Source organism: Marmota marmota, unplaced genomic scaffold, assembly GCF_001458135.2.
Source record: "Marmota marmota marmota unplaced genomic scaffold, marMar, whole genome shotgun sequence".
In the NCBI taxonomy this organism is placed as follows: Eukaryota; Metazoa; Chordata; class Mammalia; order Rodentia; family Sciuridae; genus Marmota; species Marmota marmota.
This window is the reverse complement of record NW_025999990.1, coordinates 50997430-51020833: the sequence shown is the minus strand read 5'-3', so window position 1 is coordinate 51020833 and position 23404 is coordinate 50997430. Positions and strand designations below refer to the sequence as shown.

General features: G+C 38.8%; 1 protein-coding gene across 17 annotated transcripts in view; it reads right to left on the bottom strand.

Moving 5' to 3' along the window:
* Ptprm (protein tyrosine phosphatase receptor type M) overlaps nt 1-23404 on the bottom strand; it is an 825349-nt gene that overhangs the window by 52016 nt on the left and 749929 nt on the right. For all 17 annotated transcript variants that reach the window (XM_048806549.1, XM_048806555.1, XM_048806560.1 and 14 more), the window contains one exon: nt 10724-10821. In XM_048806549.1, the coding sequence (XP_048662506.1) occupies nt 10724-10821 (98 nt within the window). The remainder of the gene's footprint in view (nt 1-10723; nt 10822-23404) is intronic.

The following is a 23404-nucleotide window of genomic DNA, read 5'->3' as shown; positions in this document are numbered from 1 at the left end:
GCAAGAGTTCTCCAAAGGAGCCACATACTCTCCCAGGACTCCTTTCCTACCACATGCAGGAAAAACACACAGTACTGCTGATTCTTGGGTAAAGGAACGGAAATGTGCTTGGGAGGTAAGGTTAATTTACTGCGCCAGTTGATAAATCAGTGGCTTGATATGAGCAATATGGAGAACTTCTGGAAAGAATGTATTCTCTCAAAATCAGTTTACTTTTGTCAGATTAGATTGTTTTCGAAAGAAGATCTATAAATTCTTAAAGAAGAGATAGAACATCTTTTATGGTCTGCATAAATTAAAATTTAGATCAATCACTGACAGAACTTGTCTCAATGGTACCTAATCTTACTGTCACATTCTCTTCCAGGTTTTCTACAAAATTCACTTTTAGCAGAAGCAGAAATGGATGGCCCTTCCCAAGGCAGTGACATTGCCTACATCTTTGTACTGAATCATTTCCTTTTAAAAATCCAGACTCCCTATTTGTCTTCTATTGCTGGTTCTCAGATGAACACAGTGAGCACTGTGGGGTTCTGGAATCCATGTGGATTAATGCACATTTGGAGGCAGATGTATCTGTTAGTCAAATGGATCTCTTAACCAGAATGAAAAAAAGAAAAAAGAACTATTCTTCATATAACATGAAACTTTAGAGTTCCTTTGGTCAGTTTGCCTTCAAGGAAGTGAAATTAAAGTTCAGAGGTAAGAACTGGCTGGTTCACATTCACCTGGACACTCTCACAACACCTGATTCAAAGAGTCACAGCCTGTCCCTCCCCAGCTCCATGAGGACTTTGGTCGTCACCTGTCACAGGTTTCCAGTCCGCCAGATCCTGCTGTCAGCAACATCAGTCTTGTTTAGATCTTTCCCTTCTTCATCCTCTCCCCAAGAGAAGAGAAGGCTAGCTCCTTGCCCTGAGTCCCTGACCCTCCCTAAAACAGGTCTTTCCCCAGTTCCTCCAGGGTCTCAGTCATGGCCTTGCTCCTTTTTCCACCTGGAAAACTGATGTTCTCAGGAGCGTGTGCCATCCCACATTTGTCATTTATGTTTTCATTCCATTTACTGAAGTGCGTCTGCACCTGCCTCTCTGGGCTCAGAGGAGGAGATGCCATCCCCTGTAAGGATGAACTGATCTGTGCTCTGGCTCGCTCCCTCCTGCCTCCTTGCAGACAGTCTGCATCAACTGTATACTTTCCAAGATTTCCAATCTTTCCCTCACTCCTAATTCTTTCCCTTAACATGTTTTCAGAGGTCTTCCACCTCACGGATATCCTGATATTTGGCTACCTGCTGTCCCAGGCACTATGTTTGCTGGGAGCATGAACTGGAAAACCCCTCCAGCCTCAACTCCAGGTCTAGATGACACACCTCTTTTATGAACCACCACAGTACTCTGCAAAACTTTTTTCACAGCATTCAATCACTTTGTCTGGCTCCCTGTTCCTGTGCACTAGCACAGGCTTCATTTTTGCTTGCAGCCACAGCGTTTTTTGAGTATTCACCCTGACTGGGAAATATATGTGCTTGTTCACCAATGGAATCTCCTATCTTGTCTGTGATTTTTTTTTTTAAAGAGAGAGTGAGAGAGAGAGTAAGAGAGAGAGAGAATTTTAATATTTATTTTTTAGTATTTGGCGGACACAACATCTTTGTTTGTATGTGGTGCTGAGGATCGAACCCAGGCCACACACATGCCAGGCGAGCGCGCTACCACTTGAGCCACATCCCCAGCCCTCTTGTCTGTGATTTTCTTCTGCCACTTCTCCCTTTATTATTTTAATTTCTGATTGCAGTTTCTTTGTCTTTTCAGCCCCCCAGTTATGTTTATATCTACCTGCTATGGTATGAATATGGTTCATGTGGACAAACTCTCCCCTGAAATGACACAAGAATTCAATCTCCAATATTTTATATTAATGGTATTAAGAAGGTGGAAACTTAATCCCATTATAGAGTTTAGTGGTTTGGAAAGCGATTAGAATAGATTAGATGATTAGGATAGAGGCCCCATGATTGAATTCCAAGTGGCTTTATAAAGAGAAGGAAAAAGGTGGACACAGAGATACTCAGGTGTTCCCATGATGTGATGCCTCTAATAGGGACCCTTAAAAAAGCCTGCATAATGCTGTTTCAACTTCCAGCTTCGAAAACTGTGAGCTACATTCACTTCTTTTCTTTACAAAGTAGCCTTCCTCAAGTATTTCCTTATCGTAATGAAAAAAAAAAAAATGACCAACATACTACTAGATCACTAAACAAACACACACACACACACACACACACACACACACACACCATGAGCACTATAATCACTGTCTTGACCCAGCTTCCCTTTCTAGGTATTGCTCTATTTCTCTTTGATTTACCTCTCTAACATGAAGCTATGATTGTGTCTTTACCACATATTTCACCACTCTTCCACTGCCATTGGGTTCCTGTTCTGTCACACAAAGGAAATCCAATAAGTGCCAGAAACCTAATAGAGAGGCACTGTGGACTCGTGAAGAGAGCCTGGACTCTGAAGCCAGACAGATCTAAGTTCTAGCTCTATGCCCTGGGCCAGATGATTTTTGATTAATAAGCCTCAGTATCTCTATTTTATAAACAGAAATCTTTAATATGGACTTAGGGTAGTTGAGCTAAGAGAAATAAAGCTTGTGAAAGCATTTGTGGGACGCCTGGATGAACATTTTTTATCATGTACCATCTTCTCTTTCCCTCTATGTGCCTGGTACCTGTAACCCACTCATTCTTCTGCTTAGAATTGAGACCCCATTCTTTCCCTCTGCCCTGATTGGCCCCAGATGACATTCTACTGCTCTCCTTGTCTTGAGTCCTTTGTTGTCTCAATGGTACCTAATCTTACTGTAATATTCTCAAGGTGGCTCTGGCTCTCACTGGGCTCTATAATCTTTCTTGGTCTGTTTCTTGGATTGTGCCTCATTTTTTTCATCTTGATACCCAGCCCCATTTTGTGCAAAGCCTAGCAGAGAGCAGAAAATAGAAAGGGAATCTCCAGGTTTACAGTTTATTTCTGTCTTCAGCTCACATCTCTCTCCTGAGCTTTCTGGAAAGCCCACATTTGTTCCTTACTCATGGCCACAATGAATCATGGTACCTTTTCCTTAAACGTGCTGTTCTTTTCTGGGGGATGGGAAGAATCAAGAAAGGTTTCTTCCTTAGAAAAGAGCAGTATTTTAAATTAGTATTATAGGAAGGATTACATTTAAATAGGCAGAGGAAAGAAGGTCAGGACTTTGCACAGACCAAGACAAAAGCCACTAGTCACATGTGGTTATGGAAATCTAAATTAAAAAATACTATATGAACCTAAGAATTCAATTTTGCAGTCACAATAGCCACATTTCAAATGCCCAATATCCCCCTATGGCTGGGGGCTCTAGATAGGACAGTGCCAACACAGAACACTCCCATTATTGTGATAGGTTCTCTTGGTTAGCTCTACTGTACACAAGCAGACTGCACTGAAGGCAAGAGAAACACAGTGTGGGGCATGTTTTTTAGAAAATGTCAAATACTTGGTGTGTCAGTCAGTTTTCTGTTTCTGTAACAAAACACTGGACATAATCACCTTAAGACATGAATATTTTCTTCTGGACCATAGTTTTGGAGGTGTTAGTCCATGGTCGGTTGGCCCCGTTGCTTTGTAGCCTGTGAGAGGTAGCACATCATGATGGGAATGTGACAGAGGAAGCCCATTCTCTTCATGTTAGGAAAGCAGAAGAGAGATTTGGGGTCCTAATATTCCATTCAAGGGCACACCCCCAATGGCTGGAAGACAACCCAGTAGGCCCCACATCTTAAAATTTCTATTACCTCCCATCAGTGCTACTCTGGGGTTTAAGCCTTTAATACATGTACCTTTGGTGAACATTCTACATCTAAACCACAGCACTTAGTTTTCATGACATCTTCATTATTTGTAAGAGAATGTTAGGGAATAAGCTCTGGGTGTGTAGGACTGACACCATAATGTGAAGGGCAAAGACTAACTAGATACTGAGATTTGGACTGTATTCTTAATTCAACAAGAATAACTGAGGGATTCTGAGCATATACATGGCAAGTCAAAAGCCAATGTTTATAAAAATTAATGTAGTGATGAGATATAGAATGGACATACTAACCCAAAAGTATGTTGCTGCTGATGTAAAAGTCTGAGTAAAATTGAGCTACCAAGGAGGAGCCATGAAAGCAGGAGGTAGATGCACATTCAGATGGTATTTATAAGGCTTGGAAGTATATTGTGTTGAGTACAAAATAAAATTCATTTTCCATCATAGATGATAATAAGAGGTAGTGGGGAGTAGGAGTCTGGGAAGGAATGACAAGTTCAATTTCTGAGGTGCTTTGTTTGTGCCATTCATGAAACACACATCTAGAGATGGCCACTGAGCAGGGAAAAATTCAAGTGTGAAGCACAGGAGGGAGGAAAGGCTGCAACCAGCTTCATTCTTATGGTAGTGGAAATGGGTACAGTGGTTAGACACAAAGTAGAGGGCTGCATGAACATTAATGAATCAAATCTTACTATAGTTACTCAAGTTACAAAGTATCAATCTTAAATATCCAGCTCATTTAAAAACATGTATAAAAGGGACTAGTGGGAGTTCAAGAAAGGAGAATTTCAACAATGTCTACAGAAACAATTAGGCCCTTCTCTTTCATAGATAAGTTTGATGTCTTGAAACAAGTAGAGATATTTTGTAGTTAAAAAGTATTAATGGATTTTTGTACTGGTAGGCATGACTTAAGTAATTATCATTGTTAAGTAATATTTCCACATTTTATAAGAGGGCTACCTTGCTCTCTCTTGCATCTCTCATTGGTTCTAGATTTGGAGGCTACTGCAGAAAAGCAGATGTTCTTTGTTGCATGTAATAGGGGCACCTGGAATCTCAGTATACCTTCCCTGTGTGTGATTTAGAAAGATGACTTTTATGTCTAGTGTTTATGTCTAGCTTTTTTCTTTTAGTGAGAAATATTGTTAAAGCAATTTTAGGTTAGCTTCCTTGGGCAGATAATATTCTTTGAAGCATCCACTCCCTCCTCAACTGTGACAGAGGTTAACATTTCTGGTTCCTAATTCTCTTAACTATAAAACATTTTATCATCTTTTATCAGAACTATTCATGGTGACTCAACAATAATTTTCCTAAATGACTGTGAGACCTCATTTGGATTTTTAATAAACAGTCACATTCTAATGAGGTCTTCATAAAACTGACTAAATATGTTTAGAAATCATTAGCTTAAATTACTGGTGCCAAAATCTCCTTTGGGAGTCCTGCAGATTTGGTTATGAGACGTCTGGCAGATGGATTAGTTCATTGTGATGGCAGAGTTTTTGGATCTCCACACAAGCAGAATAACTGGGAATGCCTGGGAACTAGGCTACTGGAGAAAAAGCTTAATGCCCCTCAGGTGGGTTCATTAAAGAGGGAAACAATCACAGCACATTCCAGTGCCATTCACATGCCAGGTGTGCAGCTGTTGGCAGGTGCCAGGAAAACTGACAAGGGTCCTTTCCCAGAACACAGAGGCTGAAAGGGGATACATGGTGGTGACAAGGATGTTTTAGATAATGATAAATCCTGGCAGATGTACCGGGGACCCCGTGAAGGGGAGTGTAGCATCTTTGTCTCTTGTACCAGGTGCTGTGACAGGGAAGGCCTCCCAGTGGCTTGAACACCAGCAATTAAAGCCACCTAATGCAGAGTGCTTCAGGGCAAGAATGGGAAGAAGCAGGTCCCCAGCTCTGACTTAATGAATCAGCAGCAAGTCTGTGTAAACAAACACACATCTGCCTGGCTCATGCTTAATTCATGAAGGACGCACCATGTGCAGAACACATGTTAAGTAGGTAGCTGTTGCCCTTAAAAACCATGTCATTTTGATTTCTTGGATGATTTGTTGTTGTTGCTTTTATGCATGGAAAATAGAGACAATGTTCCTAAACAAATGTGCAGGATTAACAATGGGAAACAGCATGGAATAAGGTGAGTCTCTTTTCCTGAAAGTAGTATGACCTCTTGTCAAAACCCCCAAATCATGCCAGACATTTCAAGGAGAGACACCATTAATGTCATTACTAATGGAAGACAAATCCATCCAAGGAGCTGAAGGCTTTGAGGTGACGCCTCTTCAGAGCTTACCTACATCCTCACCAACCTGGTAAGAATCTGGAAGATTTTTTCTTTTTCTGTTTTCATAAGCTTACCAGACCTAAAATTACTTTTGGGGAATTCAGTTACTGTGAAGTACAAGAAACACTGGGAAAGTCATCTCCAGCTACCTCCTTCTCCCCATCAGATATGAACAGTCAACAAATATTTATGAAATGAATGAAGGATTCAGAATTGAGTGCACATTTTGGCAGAAGAAACGTAGTATGTGAAGATGAGGAAAATATTTTGCATGGCTATATTAATTAACCTAGCCCATGATAATTGCTCTGTGACATTTATGTTGAAAATGTTATCATGGATTCACTTTGTGGACATTCACTGAGAGCCAGGATCACTGTGAGTAAGGAGAAATCTTTGAGTAAGGCTGTCTCTTCCCTCAAAGGAGCTTGCATTTTGATGGCATTGACATGTTTTGCCTCCAATTGTAATTTGTTACTGTCATAGCAAAAAAAGTTAGATTTTGTGCTGGGGTGAGGAGTAATTATATACATCACTGCAAGTATTAGGTTTGTTGATGGAAATGTAAAGGTTAAGCTAATGTCTACATTTACTAAGTCCTGATAATATGTAGGACGTTCTTCAACTGCTTGACACATAGAAGCTAATTTAATCTTTACAAGAACCTCATGGAGAAGGTTTTATGGACTGAAGATGTGTGCACCCTCCAAATTCAAATGTTGAAGCCTTAACCCCCAGTGGGGCTATATCTGGAAAAAAGGCCTATATGGTAGTAATTTAAATTAAATGAGGTCATAAAGGTAGTACCCTGATCTAATAGAACCAATGTCATTATAAGAAAAGACCCCAGAGAGCTCCTCTTTCCCTCAGGCCACATGTAAAGTCACAGAAAGAAGGCAGCTACTGAGAGCCAGGGAGGTAGCCTTCCCCAGACACCCATTCCTGCCAAAATATATCTGGACTTCCAGCTTCCATAACTGCAAGAAAATAAACTCCTGTGGGTTAAGCCTTCCAGCCTATGGTACTTTGTTATGGCAACCTGAGCTGGCAGATTCTCAGGTACCATCATACCCCACTTCCTAGAAGTGGTAGGAGAGACCTCTTCTAGCTGGTAACACAGCAAGCACCTGCTGCACCAGGCTGTGAGCCAGCTCCCAACCAGGCTCCTAGTAGAAACAAAATCGAAAGAAAAGAAACAGTTTTATACTTTTGGAACTTTAAATGTTGCTTTGTATGTTTTTATGATTTACATAATGGTATCTCCCCTCTTGTCATAGTACTTAATATAGCCTTAATTGTACAGAAAATATTACCTGTTAATAGAGTCAAATTTCCAATCCTTTTCTTAATGTACTGTTCTTTTGATTTCTATGAAATGTACTTAAAAAAGAAAGAAAGAAGAAACCAAAAGCCTTAAACTATTTCTTCTGCATTTTTCCTTAAAAGTTTTAAAGCTTTATTTCCTATATTTTGGTCTTTATTTGCTATACATTCAGTGGCATTTTATGAAGGAGGGACTTATTTTTGGTTCACACGGGTAACCAAAAGTCTCAGCTCACTTGATTGAAAAGCTTAGCTTTCCCTACTAATTATATATCTTTCTACTTAGGCCTGTAGTTGACATCTAGGTTCTCTGTTTTGACATATTGGTCCATTTAGCTCTTCCTATCAATTTGTGACACCTATAATTTTCCCTTATCCTGTAGTCCTTGTCTGGTATTGATTTCAAGTTTGTCCTAGTCTCATAAAATAAAGCAGTGGAGCAATTTTTCATCTTCAATTCCCTTAGAATAATTTTTATAACATTTATAACATGTACCTATATTTTATACATTTATAAAATTTATGAAATTTCACATATTCATATCATTTATAAAATTTGAATGATCTATTTATTGAATATGTAGGACCTATAAATATATTTGGGTATGGTACATTTCTCTAAGTCAGTTTTAAATTGTACTTCAATTTTTAAGTAATTAGTGTTTAGTTACAACTTGGAAAATCATTTTTTAAACTAATATTATTTTTTTTAGTTGAAGTTGGACACAGTACCCTTATTTTATTTATTTATTTTTATGTGCTGCTGAGGATTGAACCCAGGTCCTCGCACGTGCGAGGAGAATGCTCCACCACTGAGCCACAATCCCAGCCCCGGAAAATCATATTTTTTAAGAAAAGTACTTAATTTATTAAATTTGTTATTGATATTATTCTGATACAAAGCACTAGTCTACTTCTTGAATTCTCTATATATGGGCATCTTCCTTTTATTTCTGATCTATTAGCAGAGGTTTGTATTTTATTGATACTTATTATTGCTTCTTTGCTTTTTATTTCATAAGTTTATGCTTTTATATTCATTATCTTCTTTTTTCTCTTTTTTGTTTTACTCTGTTCTTCTATCTTCTTGAATTAAATGTTTGACATTTCTTCTTTTCTAATAGTAGCATTTAAGGATTTTTAGGTACTGTTTTAAATTGCATCCTACAAGATTAATACACACGTCTCAGTATCTGTGGGATAATCTGTTTCAAGACCCCCCTGTAGATATAAAAATCAAGTCCCTTATATAAAAAAATCACAGTATTTGCATATAATTAAGGCCCAACCTTCCTTCCATATACTTCAATTCATCTCTAGATGACTTATAATAACTCATACAATGTAAATATTGTATGAATAGACGTTATACTATTTAGGGAATAAAGACAAGAAAAAATATGTACATGTTGAGTATAGATGCAATGTTTTCTAAATATTTTCTTTAAAAAATTTTTTGTTTAGTTGTAGATGGACACAATATCTTTATTTATTTATTTTTATGTGGTGCTGAGGATCGAACCCAGGGCCTCACACATGCGAGGTAGGCACTCTACCACTGAGTTACGACCCCAGCCCCCCAAATAATTTCAATCCACAGTGGGTTGAATCCATGAGTGTATAACTGTACATGAGGGCGAACTGTACATGATACTTTATGGTGTACAACCCTAAGTATTTTCTGATTTGTATTAGTTGTTTTACTTTGAACCAAGAGTTAGGTTGGTTCAAAGTAAAGTAATTTTCGTCAGGATCCTAAATGAAAACTCAGGATTCACTTCCCTGTCATTTCCTGAGATGGCTGGTGTTCTCTTCCTTCCCCATCCTACCTTCCTATTGGCCTAGTCTGCCCTTTATCTGAGTTTCCTCCTTTTGTGGGTTTTAGTGTTAAATTAGCATTACACAGGTCCAAGATGATATTTTCTACCGTTGGTGGGCTTTAAAACTCAAGATCCAAAATCAGGCACACTGTGGCTACCCACCTCTCACCAGGGTGAACACAAAGCATCCCTACCAGCCTCCCAAGGGAAGCTGCAATGTCCATTCTCCCTCTGATCACTAGTCCTCACTGTACTTCTGGGACCTGGTAGTTTTCTTTATTCTCTTGAATGTTAAGCCACACATTTTTCATATATCTACACATACACACACACACACACATACACGATTAGAAAAATGTATGAAAATACATGTTTATATTTTTATCTAGAACTTCTAGATGTTTCTAGTAGATTTCAGGCTATTTAGTCTGTCACTGTTGCTAGAAATAAGGATTTCCTACTTACTGATTATCTTGTTATAAGAGAATTGCAATGCTTCTCTTCTTCCTGGTTTCTGCCTCCTGATTTCTTCTGAGAATCTTAAAAGACAATACCTCTCTGTTTTTTAACCCAATATTTCAACTTAGTGGTAAACTGCTTTGCCTAGCATGTGAGAGGCCCTGGGTTCCATCCCCAGCCTTGAAAAAAAATTCAATTCTAGGCTAATTTGTAGGCTGCATTTGTAAAGTGTAAATCGTGTTATACCATCTTCTCTAAGAAGTGACTTGGTTCTTCTCTTGAGCCTAACTACAGAATTACAATTATTATAAATCAGGCAATGACATCCTATATATTTTCTCATTTTAAAATTTCACTTTGCAATAATCTTGTGGCATAGCACTGCTGAAATTACAGCCACTTATGAGTTTCCTGGCTAAACAAAAAATAGCACCCAAAAAGTGTTTCTACACAGAAACTAATAAAAGACCTTTGGGGTGAATTGCAATCTCCATTTTACAGGATAGGAAACTGAGTCTCAGAAAAGGCAAATCTATGAAGAGAAGATGCTGGAGTTCTAATCTGAAGAGTAAATCTGGACTCTATGCTGTTTTTAGAGTCAATTTTCCTGAGTTAGGGAATGCAGTCATGTCTAATGCAACACCCATGGAGTTCTGACACCCAACAACCAGCATTCATGCTTAGAGGTATTTTTGTGTGCTCAATATAGCCAGATAACAACGGCTTTTAAATCTTGAGTGCTTTTCCTGTCTGTTGCTATCGCAACAAATGAAAGCAATTCGGGCTATGTTTACTGATAATTTATAAGCAAGTGCAGCAAGCAATAGGAGGAGGTGGAGCACTTAATATTTTTCAGAGTATACATAATACTTCAAGAGCTTGGCTCATGCCTTACTTTCTATTACCAACTAAGCAAGGAACAAAAGGGCCATGTGTAGTGGACACCAGCTTACCCTTCCCACTTCAACAAGGTTGGTCACCATGATTATGCTCGCTGTGTTTTCATGCCACACCATCCTCCAGAAGTCATAGATGGTCTCCTGCATTGGCCCTGAAGCAAAATGGAAGAGAATTTTATTTTTCTTAGTTAGGTTTTCAACTGTAGAATTTCTGGACTTGCAAATAAATCTATTAATACCCAAACAGATCTCTCATTTTCATACGTGGACAGAACTCTCTAGTGTTGCTGTAAAAAGGTGATCTTTCTCAAACTGCACCCATAGAAATATCAACTTCTTCATTCATGGTTGAAATTGCTCATGTCATCAAATGTTATCTGCATTTGAGCTCTTTTTACCCCTCCTAAACTACTACTGTGAAAGTAAGTTATTTCTCCATCATTCAGCTATTTATCTCCATAATACTCCAGAGAGAAATTTTAAAAAATTGATAACATTACTCTTTCTGTGAACAATTGGCAGATATCCCAGGGAAGTGGTATAGAGAAAGAAATGAGCTTCTATAGGAAAATGGCCTTTTCTTTTTTTTTCTTTTTTTTTTTTTAAAGAGAGAATTTTTTTAATATTTATTTTTTAGTTTTCGGCAGACACAACATCTTTGTATGTGGTGCTGAGGATCGAACCTGGGCCGCACGCATGCCAGGCAAGCGCGCTACCACTTGAGCCACATCCCCAGCCCGCCTTTTCTTGTTTCTAATATTTTTCTTATTTGGTGTCATCTGTCAAATTAATCCATTGTTTTCTGCCTGACTTTCTAAAGTGAGAGAGAAGTTAAGAGTTTTAAGCAGTTGTACTTCTCACTGAACACAAAGATTCCTGGCAGAACATGGCCAGGCTTCAAATTTCTTAGATCTTGGCGGAGCATTTAAAAACTATTCCCTATGGCTTGAGGAAAAATAGAGGTGGTGTTGAGGGGGGAGTCTGTGTATTACAAAATTTCTGGACTACTGATATCATCTGGTGCAGAATGTTGGAGTTAAAAATTTCTTTAATCCATATTTTTAAAAAAATTCCCAAATTCTATTTGATGCCCATGCATACTTGAGGGTATGTAACAGTATAAATCTTGAAATGACAAGCAGAAATGTGAGGAAATGCAACTTCAAAGGCTTGGAGAGTCATATGATATATGAAGAATTTTATAAATAATCAGACACATTCAGAGCCAGGACCCCCTTGTACTGCAGGATCTTGACATTACAGATTACTGGATCTGGAACTCAAATATTTGAATTTGAGATTGCTTCTGCCTTTTACCTGGCCATGTGATTTGGGAAAAGTCACTGAGCCACTATGAGCCTCAGTGTCTTCTCAAGGCTATGTGAAACAACTATAGAATTAACACACACGTGAGAATTTTATAAATGGCAAAGCAACAAAAGGCCAGCAAGGTGCATTTAAGGTATTTATAAATGATCATTCCTGTGCTGAGGTCTGGACACTGAACAATAATGGCACACCCCAAGGTCCTTTCAATCACCCTTGCATTCTTTGGAATAATTACCAATTGGTTCTTGTTCAATTTCTCTTCCCTACCCCGCCCTGCCCAGGCTTTCTTCTCCATCCTCCAGAACATGCCCTCTGAGTATTCCCTTCTGCTACTTCTGAGTACACTCCTATCCTCCCTCAATGGCTTGCTCAGTTTCCTGATGTCTCTGTATCTAATCCCTTTGGGGATGGGACCATGCACGCCACCTCCTGTGAAGCCACATCATCCATCTCAGCCCATTCCCTTGGTATGTGCGTGCCATTCTCCCGAAGTCTAGGCTGAAGATTTCAGTGACTTTAATCTAAGGTTACAGAGGGGACAAGTAAACATCGGATTCCATCAATCATCACAGTTTTAGCTTGCACAGAGCTACGTTCACTGTATACTTAATAGCTTGTTACTTATTCACGAGGATAAAAAGGCATTGAGTCCATCTTTGTGCAGACACAATCTTCCCAATGTGACCCCTGAAGCAAGGGGGTGGCCTTCATTAGGTACACAGGCCTGTGCCACCTTTATCAGAAACAGCTCTGATGGCTGTGGCTGTAGTGGATGAGTCAGATGGTCTTTTATCATGGACAGTATGTACCTGCAGGAAAAAGAAGAAATCTTTCTTCTCTTTTTCCAACAGGAGACATCCTTTTGTACCAAAGTCATTCTATGCTAAGCGCCCTGTTCTGTGCTTCCAAAGTGCTGCTTTGCTTATCCTTTCTTTTTAGGCAACACCCTGTGATTACTGAGTTCAAGTTCCCTGGAGGGAAATAGGGCACCCTTGGCTTCCTTCTACTTCCTTAGTGTCCTTCTGGAACACCTGGCACAAAGCAGAAGCTCCACAAATAGGTGAATGAGTGAATGAGTCTGTATGCATGTGTACAAATCGTCTTTATTTAATGTTATATTCATCACATGCTAAGTATTGAATAACATTAAGATTATCTGAAGATGCTTGAAAATGCAGCCCCTTTATTCCTTTTCAGTTCATGGAAAAGAGCGCAACTTTTGCAATGGTTTCTTCTGAATGAGTGTGACTATCACTCTCTCCTCAGAGCATTGCCGGGGTGCAACGACATTGAACAGCTGCAGGCAATCACTAAGCAGATCTGTCTTCTAAGTCTCCCTGCCCAAGGCTTTGCTTGGAAACTTAGCTCAGTTGATTACTTGGGTGGCCAGAGTTCAATCCTAGCTGCCCAGTCACTGTTCTCTATTGGAAGCACTGGTTCTTACCTGTGACCACAGAAGTAAATTAGTGAAGCTTTAAAATGATGCTGCTGTTCTATGAGCCTCTGATTTAATTGTCCTGGTGTGTTTTCAAATCTCTCCTGCTCTACAGCATCAAGGGCATCTGCTCTGCCTTCCAACAACATTGTCACCTGGTCTGCTATAGAGCTGTCATTGTGAAACACAAAGGATTTGTTTGTTTTGAATCTATTGACTAGTCCAAACCTGTCTTACTTATTCTGTGAATCAAAACCAATCCCATTTCTCTCTGATTGAGAAGGAAATACACTGTAAAATGTCATCTAGAACATGGCCAGGCCACCTCACCACTGGGCTGAGGATCAGTTAAGGCTGCTTGGGGTTTATGTGAGTAACTTTGCATTATGTTTGAAATAAAGGGTGCTTATAAGCATTAATGGCTCAGATGGCTGATAACATGTACTTTAGTCTTCATGATTTTCTTACCCATTGACCTGGACTAGAAAAGAAAATGAGGATAGAAAAACGAATTAGGTTAGGTTTTTTCCAAGGCTAAATTTAGGTTTACGGATCCAGAAGAAATAAAAGAATTTGGTGTGAAATTTAAAAACAAAACTGAACACAAAGACTATTCTAAGTTGATCCCTGAAAGGAAAAAAAAAATACAAGTACAGGGTACCACCTCTCCTTGTTCAGTTCTGCCTTCTCTTCCTTGTCTGCCCTCCTTTATTTCTGTGACACCAAATCCATCAGCATTTGATGTGTGATCTTCTCTCTTGTCACATGGCAGTTCAAAAATAAAATTGCTCACAGGTGAGCATTAGAGATTCTTGGCTGATGATTTAAGATATTTTCTTAAATTTTCATTCAAACCTTATTTGTTTTAAAATTTAATTTTTTGGGGGGAGGGAATGGAGGAAAGAAGGCACCCCAGTTTAAGGTTTATGATACAAAACTCACCAATCTCATTTTTCTTTTTAACATATTTAAAATGATTTCCTGAGATCTGAATAAATTATTATTCACAGACTTGTCTCTTGACAAAATCAAAAAGTGTACTGGAGGCTAGGAAGAAGCCTAACTGACTACCTCCAGAGTTCTTCCATGTCACTTTAACAGTTCCTAGTGGGGTCTGAGGGATGGCAAGCATCCTGTGCCAACATTCTGGGTCTGCAGGTATGTACCCAGGTGCCAGGCCATCATGGACTAAAATGCAGGGAGGAACACCATGGGAAGTCAGCATTCAGCTTCCCATGACTTTCATCTCTCAAGGTTACCTGGGGATTGCCCCTAGAGTAAACAACCAACTAAATTCCCAAGACAAGGAATCCAAAACAGTAGGTGAAGGACTCTGAAAAACTTTCTCTCTCAAGGTATGAAAATGTGCAATTGATAGCCTTGCATTTAATTTCCATGGTTTGCAGCTGGGTGGGAACTATTCTAATTGCTATGGAGGTACATTTACAGAGGTTTCCACAATAGGCAAGGTTATTCTTGGCAGTTGTCTACCCAAGGGACTCAAGAATTTCAAAGGTCAGGTCTAGAAATTTCAATATTATCAGGCCAATACTACATTCCATCTCCTCCATAGTAGTTGGCACAGGCAGTCCTCTGCCGAGGAGGAAGTGTGTATAGGGGACATTCACCTCCACCAAGCACCAGAAGAACAAAAGAAAAGGGCAGAAAGAATCAGAATACAAGAACAAGGTTGAAACCCAATCAAAGCAGAAGTAAAAGACATTCAAGGATGGGTTCTATTGTACAAGAGGAGTTCTCTAGTTCATGGGAAGAGAAAGAAATTAAAAATTAGAATTTCAAACCTTGATAGATGACTTGTACCCCTTCTTTTCACATTCGAATTTCTATACAGTATTTTTTGTTGTTGTTGTTGTTAACAAAAGCTGCTGAGAAGTCAAGGTTCTTTAAAAGCTCACAGTGGCATATTTAAAAAAAAAACATTTTTTTAAAGCAAAGCACAAATACCAATTGCTTTTCCATCATAAACACAATAAAATCTAACATCTTTTGAGTTAAGTTCTACTTCCCAGGTCCTGTTTGAAGTACTTTGTATTATCTCATTAGCTTTAAAAAATCACCATCCTGTGTCCAATTGTCTCTATTTTATGAAAAGAGGCTAAGACATAGAAAAGTCAAGTAAGTTGCCCAAGGTCACACAGCTAGTGAGCTGTGAAGCTGTTTTAAATCCAGTAGTTTGCCTCCATTTTATACCAGGGCCTTCTTCTGAATGTCAAAAACAATTTAGAAGGGCTCAACAAGACAGGAGTGTACCCTGCAGTCACCACAATCCCCACAAGAATAAGACAGAAGATAAACCATGTCAACCACACAGAAACAACCTCTTTAAAAGTGGTTTTACATCAGGTCACTTCCCTCCTTTAACATCCCCAATGGCCTCCTGCTGCTACAGAATAAAATCCAACTTCATGAGCACAGCCAGCTCCCAAGCCTCTCCACCTACCCCAACCTCTCTGCTGAGGTAGGGAAAGTATTTCCAGAACATGGCCCTTCTGGCCTTTCTCCCCTCCAATCCTGTTCCACACTCTAGCTCCGGTGGCTTCACAGCCCACCTGAAATACCAAAAGTAGCTATACACTCCTGGAATCCACACTTCCCTCCCATCCATTCCCTGCCCCTCAGTCAGAGCTCATGTCTGAAAAATGCAACGATGACATGGCATTTTCCTGCTTAATATATTCCAAGAAGGACAGCATACAACCTGATTTTTTTTGATTGAGATTTTTGAGTGGGGCCACTATTCTAAGGCCTGAGTTAAGACTCCCTCTGTTTTCATGACATTTAGTATCACTTGTAGAGCTATTGGGTTTTTACCGCATGTTTCCTCCTTGTTCTTGGAACCTGGCACCCTTTGCTTCCCTCATTCACTCTGCCTTCATGACCTCAGGTGGCGTGAATTGTAATCTCTACATTCACCAGTTCACACTCAGTCTGTCGTTAGATAGTAAGCATTCTGTGCCAGGAATACAGAGTGGTATGTAAGGGAGGCAAAGGTGAATAGGATAAATACATTTCCCACTTTCCAGAAGCTTGTCATTTTCTGTTTTTCTGGTACCAGTGATTGAACCCAGGGTGCTTAACCATTGACCCACATATCCAGCCCTTTTTTATTTTTATTTTATTTGCAGGGTCTTATTAAGTTCCTTAGTGTCATGCTAAGTTACTGAGGCTGGCCTTGAACTTGTGATCTTCCTGCTTCAGCCTCCAAGTTATTGGGATCATAGGTGTGTGCTACTGTGCCCACCTAAGCTTGTCATTTTCTAAGCTAGAGCTAAGGTTACCATCTCATATCAATAGTAAGGCTACTGTCCTAAAACACTGGAACTACCAACTTAGATATGTATAGCCCTGAACAATGTGAAGATTTCCCAAAGGGGATATAACTAGTTTCAAAGTACTAATTCCCCAGTGCTTAACTTCTATGTGGATTTTGCCAAAACTCTTCTTCCCGAGAGGGAGCCTCCATGCACAATTCTCTCTTGCATTTGATAAAATCTTTGCTTATTTCAAATGTGACTGGGGCACTGCTCAGGTATAAAAATCTATAGGTCATAAAACAAGGGGAAGGGCTAGAATATATATCTATTCTCTCTATATATATGTTCTATATATATGTGATGTTTGTGTATATTTGTTTGTGTGTATGCATATATATATGTGTGTGTGTATATATGTGTGTGTATATATATACATACATATATATGTGTGTGTGTATGTATGTATATATATATATTATACCAGGGATCGAACCCAGGTGTGCTTAATCACTGAGTCACATCCCCAGCCCTTTTTTCTATTTTATTTAGAGACAGGGTCTCGCTGCATTACTTAGTTCTTCACTGAGTTGCTTAGTGCCTTGATGAATTTCTGAGGCTGGCTTTTAACTTGTGGTCCTCCTGCTCAGCCTCCCGAGCTGCTGGGATTATAGGTGTGTGCCATGGTACCCAGCAGGGCTAGAAATATTAACCCCAGGAAGACTTGGTATTTGGATCACGTTGGGATTCATGAATAATGAATTTGAAAAGTAAAGAACAGTAAACAAAAAGATTGTGCGTCATACTGATTAAAGAGAGAGAACCTTTAAAAACATTTAATGACATATTAAACCAAGGATGTCCAGACATGAAATGGCTGATGGAGGAGACCAGAAGTCCAGAAAGGACTAAGTTTGTCTTCAAAGACAGCAGCAGTGTAGCTTAAGGTGGTGTTTCCAGATGAACAGCACATGAGCTTAGGGACAGGAAGGTCAGCATAGGACAGGAAGGAATAGTCCTGGGGTCCAGCGAGGGCCCAAGCTGCCCTTGCTCAGTTAGCACGGTGGGATCTACAGCTCCTTACAGCAGAGACAGAGTCCCAGTGCCCTTTGAGGCCCAGGCCATGCTGGCCTGGAAACTAGCAGGGCTTCCATCTGAATATGAATAGGGAAGACCAGAGCTGCTCTTGCAGGACAGTTCTGAAATCCAGGAGGGCACCTATTGTCCCTAGTGCTTTATGCAAATAAATAAGCCAAGGGTCTTAGGACAGAATGAGGAGGACCCAGGACCAGATGGTGAAGCAGCTGAACAGCTCTAGAACAGGGGTGCCCTTTGTGCATGTCAGTCCTGAAACTCTCTGATAGGACTACAGGGAAGCTGGGAGCAGAGGGAGTGGCAGGCTCACAGTCAGTGGCAGAAGGACAGAGGGAAGAGGAGTGGCCCCAGGATGGCCCAGCTGTAGAAAAGACAGATACTGGGCTTCACTATCATGGTTCTTCATTCTCCAGTTCACTCCATCAGAACTGGAGACACTGGAGGTGCAACGTGAACGTGGAAAAAGACAAGCCTCAGATTTATGCATTAATTTGAAAGCTCTTGCTACATATATAAAAGCGGCCCTAAATTTTTGATCCATTATTACTACTGTTGCTGCTGGTGATAATCTATAATAAGCATTATAAAGTCAGTTATTCAACAGTCAGAGAATTGGACATCCCTTCAGTGGTTACTGAGTAAGTTTTTATTACAAAACTTCATGTGATTTTTCAATATGATACTGCCATAACACTTACGTCCATAATTTCACATTTAGTATCTTTTCATTTTTGCAGAAGTGAAATGTAAAAGGTAAGATCTGCCACTGCGTTTTACAGACTGAAGCTCTAATGGTGACACTGAAAACAGTTGGCTTCTGCATTAATAATCCTTAACATCACTTATTTGATAGATGCATTTGCTCTCCCCTGAGGCTACTTATGTTAGAATTGTAGAATTTTTATGAATAATTTTTGGTTTCAGCTGCAGAGAAAGAAAAATGCAATTGAGATGGCCAGGTACATGGAATGTGATCTGTTCATTTTTCTCAACTGGTAAGAATATTTCAAGAAAATTACCATTTAAAAGAACAATCAGAATCAACTAATGAATGACAAGTAAACACACTAAGAATTGTTCTGTAATGGTTAAAACTTGTGAATATTTTATTTAGCCTAAATTCAAAAATAGAACTGGCAGTCTGTTAATACAACATTTTCTAAGGATAGCTCTCAGGCGAAGCACTATGGCAGAATTACAGGGTTAGGAAAGTTCCCCAGTCCACTGGAATTTTAATTGGTGACAGTAAAAGAAGAGAAAATTGGCACTGGAGCTACAATAAAAGACACCTTTTTAGAAGGAGTGTCAAAGTGATGCCCTAAATGATGACATTAAGTAGTGTTTTCTGTTAATAAATTTCAGGGGCTCCCATATGATGATAAATCCCTTTTTAGGCTGTAATAGGTTTTCCTGCTGCACAAATCAGTGTCCTTTACCTGGCTCACTCTGATTGGCAGGTACTTGCTGTTTGCTGTGTATCTTCTAGATTGACTCCACTCCTTCATAGTTTTTATACTTCTTTTCATACTAAAATTAAGCATAGCCTTCCTGCTGTCCCCAGGAGCCACTTTTCCTCTAGACCACATGGTGATGTTCACATTTCATCTACACTCTCCCACAAAATCCTCCTTTTAGACTGAAATAAAGGGGATGTCAACATTTACTGTGCAAATGTTCTTGGCTTTCTCTACATAATTAGTTTTGTAGGTTGTTTGTTTCTAGGTGTATTACTAAAACAATGAAACCCTTTTGGACACCAAAAGGTTATGTCAAATTTAATTAGGAGAAAATTGGTATAATCCAAACATTAGCAGACAGGCTGCACATAAACACTAAACTAGCCTGGGATTCCCTGTCTGTAATTTCATTTAGAATCCTTCAATTATTCTCTTTTTTAGTTAATAATCTGACTTTCGCTTTATTCACTTATTCAACTAAGAATAATTATGTTGAAAGATAAAAAGGATAAGCAATTACATGGTGTATATTATTTTTTCTTAAGGAAAAATTTAATCAATAGCCTTGATTTTAATTCAAATATTTAACTTTCTGTTCTTCAAATTATTATTATCTAGTATCTTAGTTTCAATACAGGCTTATTCCACCTGGATTTATCATTATTTTAATTTCCTTTTTCTTTATACTTTTAAAAACAAACCTTTGAAGATTTTTATTTTGGTTTTACTGAACTGTATTTACTAGAATAAAGTTCATGCATTTCCACATTATCATTAACTATGTCTCAAGTTGCAGCAAAAACAGATAAAGAAGAACTTTTTAAGTAAACTGAAAACAAAATGACTCAAGCATTATGAATTCTTTCTTACTTTCCTCTACAAAGAACTCCAAGATCTTTAAAAAAGAAAATAAATGAAAATAAAAATTTACTAGGTCATCTTTAAAGCCTGAAAAAAAAAATGATTTCTGATACATACACAAAAATACTTCTAATAATTTAGACAGATATATGTGTTAATAAAATCCCAGATGAAGATTTTTTAAAAATAAAAGTCATTTAAAAAATAACCTTGATTGCTCTCATACCACACATGACACATGATGATTTAAACCACAATCATGGTCTTATTAAAAAAATCTTATCAATAAAAATGATAGAGAGCAAACTCCTAAGAGTTCTTTAAAGTGATACAAATATCAAGAAAACTTAGAAAAAACATTTTCTGTTTGTAAAATAGAAGTAGAATATGAATGGTCTGATTTTGTCACTAGGACACTTGTTTTGGAAACATTAATGATTACTGAAAAGTTTAAATGTCCATTTTGCTTTTTTCTGTATAAGTAGCAAGATGCTGAGTTTGGGTCAGGGTGCAAGTACTTGAAGCCATGGGCATAATTACTCACTAGGGTATATCTACATTTCACTCTTGCAGGAATCAATCAATCAATCAATCAGTCAAATCAGTGTATGTTTTTAAGAACACAATTATATGATACCACTGTATCACTTTAGGAAAGGAATAGTAATTCCTTAGAAATCATCAAATACCAATTACTACAGACTCTATAGCCCTTCTATAAACTGCAGATACATCTCCCATGTGAAGTGGACCTTAGAAGTGGCTTGGAGGAACACCTGCAGCTCAGCACTACATCTATTTCCTGCCTCTTTACACAAATCAAGACTGGCTACTTCCAGACATCTGGTCAACCTCTAGCCAAGCAGAAGACAGCGCCTGGTTATTCACCCACTCAACACACACAGGCTGCAGGAGCAGGCCCAGGGGACACACGTTTCCTTCTGCTTCACTTTAATTTCTCCATCTGTTCATCTTCCATTGTTTTATTCTTTTTCCCAAAAAAACCACATCTCAGCCTTATGGTGTCCTCCAGTGCTCTCTCAGACTCCTCTCTAAAATATTCCTGTGTAATTCCTATCCCAGAAATTGCTTTTAATAAAGCTAGATAAAACCGGAATAAAGTGTACGGTGTCTGAAACTATGCTCTCTTCCCTTACATGTAGTCCACCTATCGTTTAGGATACCCAAGCATGAAGCAATGTCCTTTGCTGCTATTGGAACTGGTCAATTTCTTCCAGTCATCAAAAACTACAGGAAAATGTGCTTCTCCCAACTTATGATAGAGTTTATTGTCTTTCTAACCCATATATACCTTTTGTTTAGAAGTTTACAATGATGTAATCTATACTTTGGAGGGGAACACAGGATGCTGGTAAAAACCTAAGTTTTCCCTTTGATATGTTAGCAGGCATAATGTATTGACTTTTATGAAACCATATGAGTATACACTTGGGCTACAGTCTGAACACTCTCTCTGCTATTAAGCTCTGTGTATTTTGGAATCTTTAGGATTCAGTGAACAATAAGAATGTAGGTAATACTGATTGACAAGCTGCTTGCAGAATAGGTATCTGAGTCTGGGCAACCCAACTATAGAGTTGATGACTTAAATAACCATTCTTCTCTATTATCTTTTGGGGTAGTATCATTCCAGTTACTGATATAGAACATGTTTATAGATAGAAGGAATTTTAGGGCCAATATTCAAAGATCCAATTGTGACCATGCTACTTTCATAAGCAGAGAATGCTTGTGAGTAAAAACAATAATGGGGCTAACTCCTAATATGAGTCGCATTTGGAATTGAAATATTCTAAAGCATTTCTGGAAACTGCATCTACCTAAATGAGTTACTATGTGGATTTTGTTCTTTTTGGATTATACTTAGTCCTATTCTAGAACCCCTACCCCCAGCAGTTATAGAAATATTTTTGCGTGCATTGGGACCACCGTGACTGGGAATGCAAAGGCTTCTATTATTCTTGACATAGAAAGCAGGTTGTGTACAAATCAGATTTGAATAATGGGGGTAAAGATTAGGCCTCCAGTGATAAACACACACAGGAAAGAATAAAAGAGGTGGGGGTAGTACATGTTGACAATTGTTTTTACAATAGAGGCTCACTACTTCTACATGGACCTTTGGTCCCTGATCCCTGAGACAGGCTGTATGGCAATGTGCAGGGGGAGCTGGAAGTGGGCACAGACACTAGGAAGACAGGAATGTAACAGATGTCCACAGTACAAGAGCCTCCTTTTGGCTAAGGCAAAGAGCATTCATCAGTGTTGGTCTCCAAAGAGAACTCTCAGAAGCTGAGCCTGGGTACTTGTGCATGGTGTAAAGAGGGGAATACAGAGAAGGCAATCAAGGAGAAAAAAAAGGAAAGGCAGTTTTCAGAATGGAGGGGTTTGGTGACCCAAAGGACCTGGCTGCCTTCTGTCAAAAAGAAGTAAAATGGAGGGAAAAAACCTATATTCACATGCTTCCAGGGGGCTACTGCCAGAGAAATAAAGGCTTTCTTTAGTCTCTATCTTCTTTAATTAAGCATTTTTTTTTGTATACAAGTGGGATACTCTTTTATTTAGGAAAAGAAAGAATAAATCTAATAAATGAATAAAATAGAAATAAATTGGCTCCCTAGACATAGCTCAGTGCAGGCGACCTCAAATGTTCAATGGCAGTGCAGGGCAGAGCATCAGGAAACTTCCAGCAGCAAAGTTCTTAGTGAGAAGAGTGAGAAGAGAAAAAACAGAAGTAACCTGCAAGGGACAGAAACTTCCTAAACTGTTTCCTGCCTTGATAAGCTTTCCAAAACTGTGTCCATGGTGAAAAGGGAATAGAGTCAGAAAAAGTGGCTCAGGTCTGCATTGCATCTCACTTTTTTATTTGCCAAATGGGGAAGAAAACAGTCTAAAGAAGTCCCTGAATCTGCTGCTACAACAAAATCACAAACTAGTGATAGTGTGCTGACATTTTATAATGCACTGTATAATGCTAAGGCCCTAGTACATACCTGACCTTGTGCTGAGCCTGCATGTGGTAGGAGCACAGAAATGGTTGTTTACTTTTTGATGAAACAGTCTGTAAAGGAATGGAACCCTTACTTTGTAAGGGTCAAGGCACTGAAGGCAAGGTGAAGCCAGCACTGTGAATACTCCATAATTTGAAGGGCTAAAAGGCTGAACTTAGTAATACATGTGAAAGAAAAAAAATATATATATACACACGTACATACACTATATATATATATATATATATATATATATATATACACACACACACACA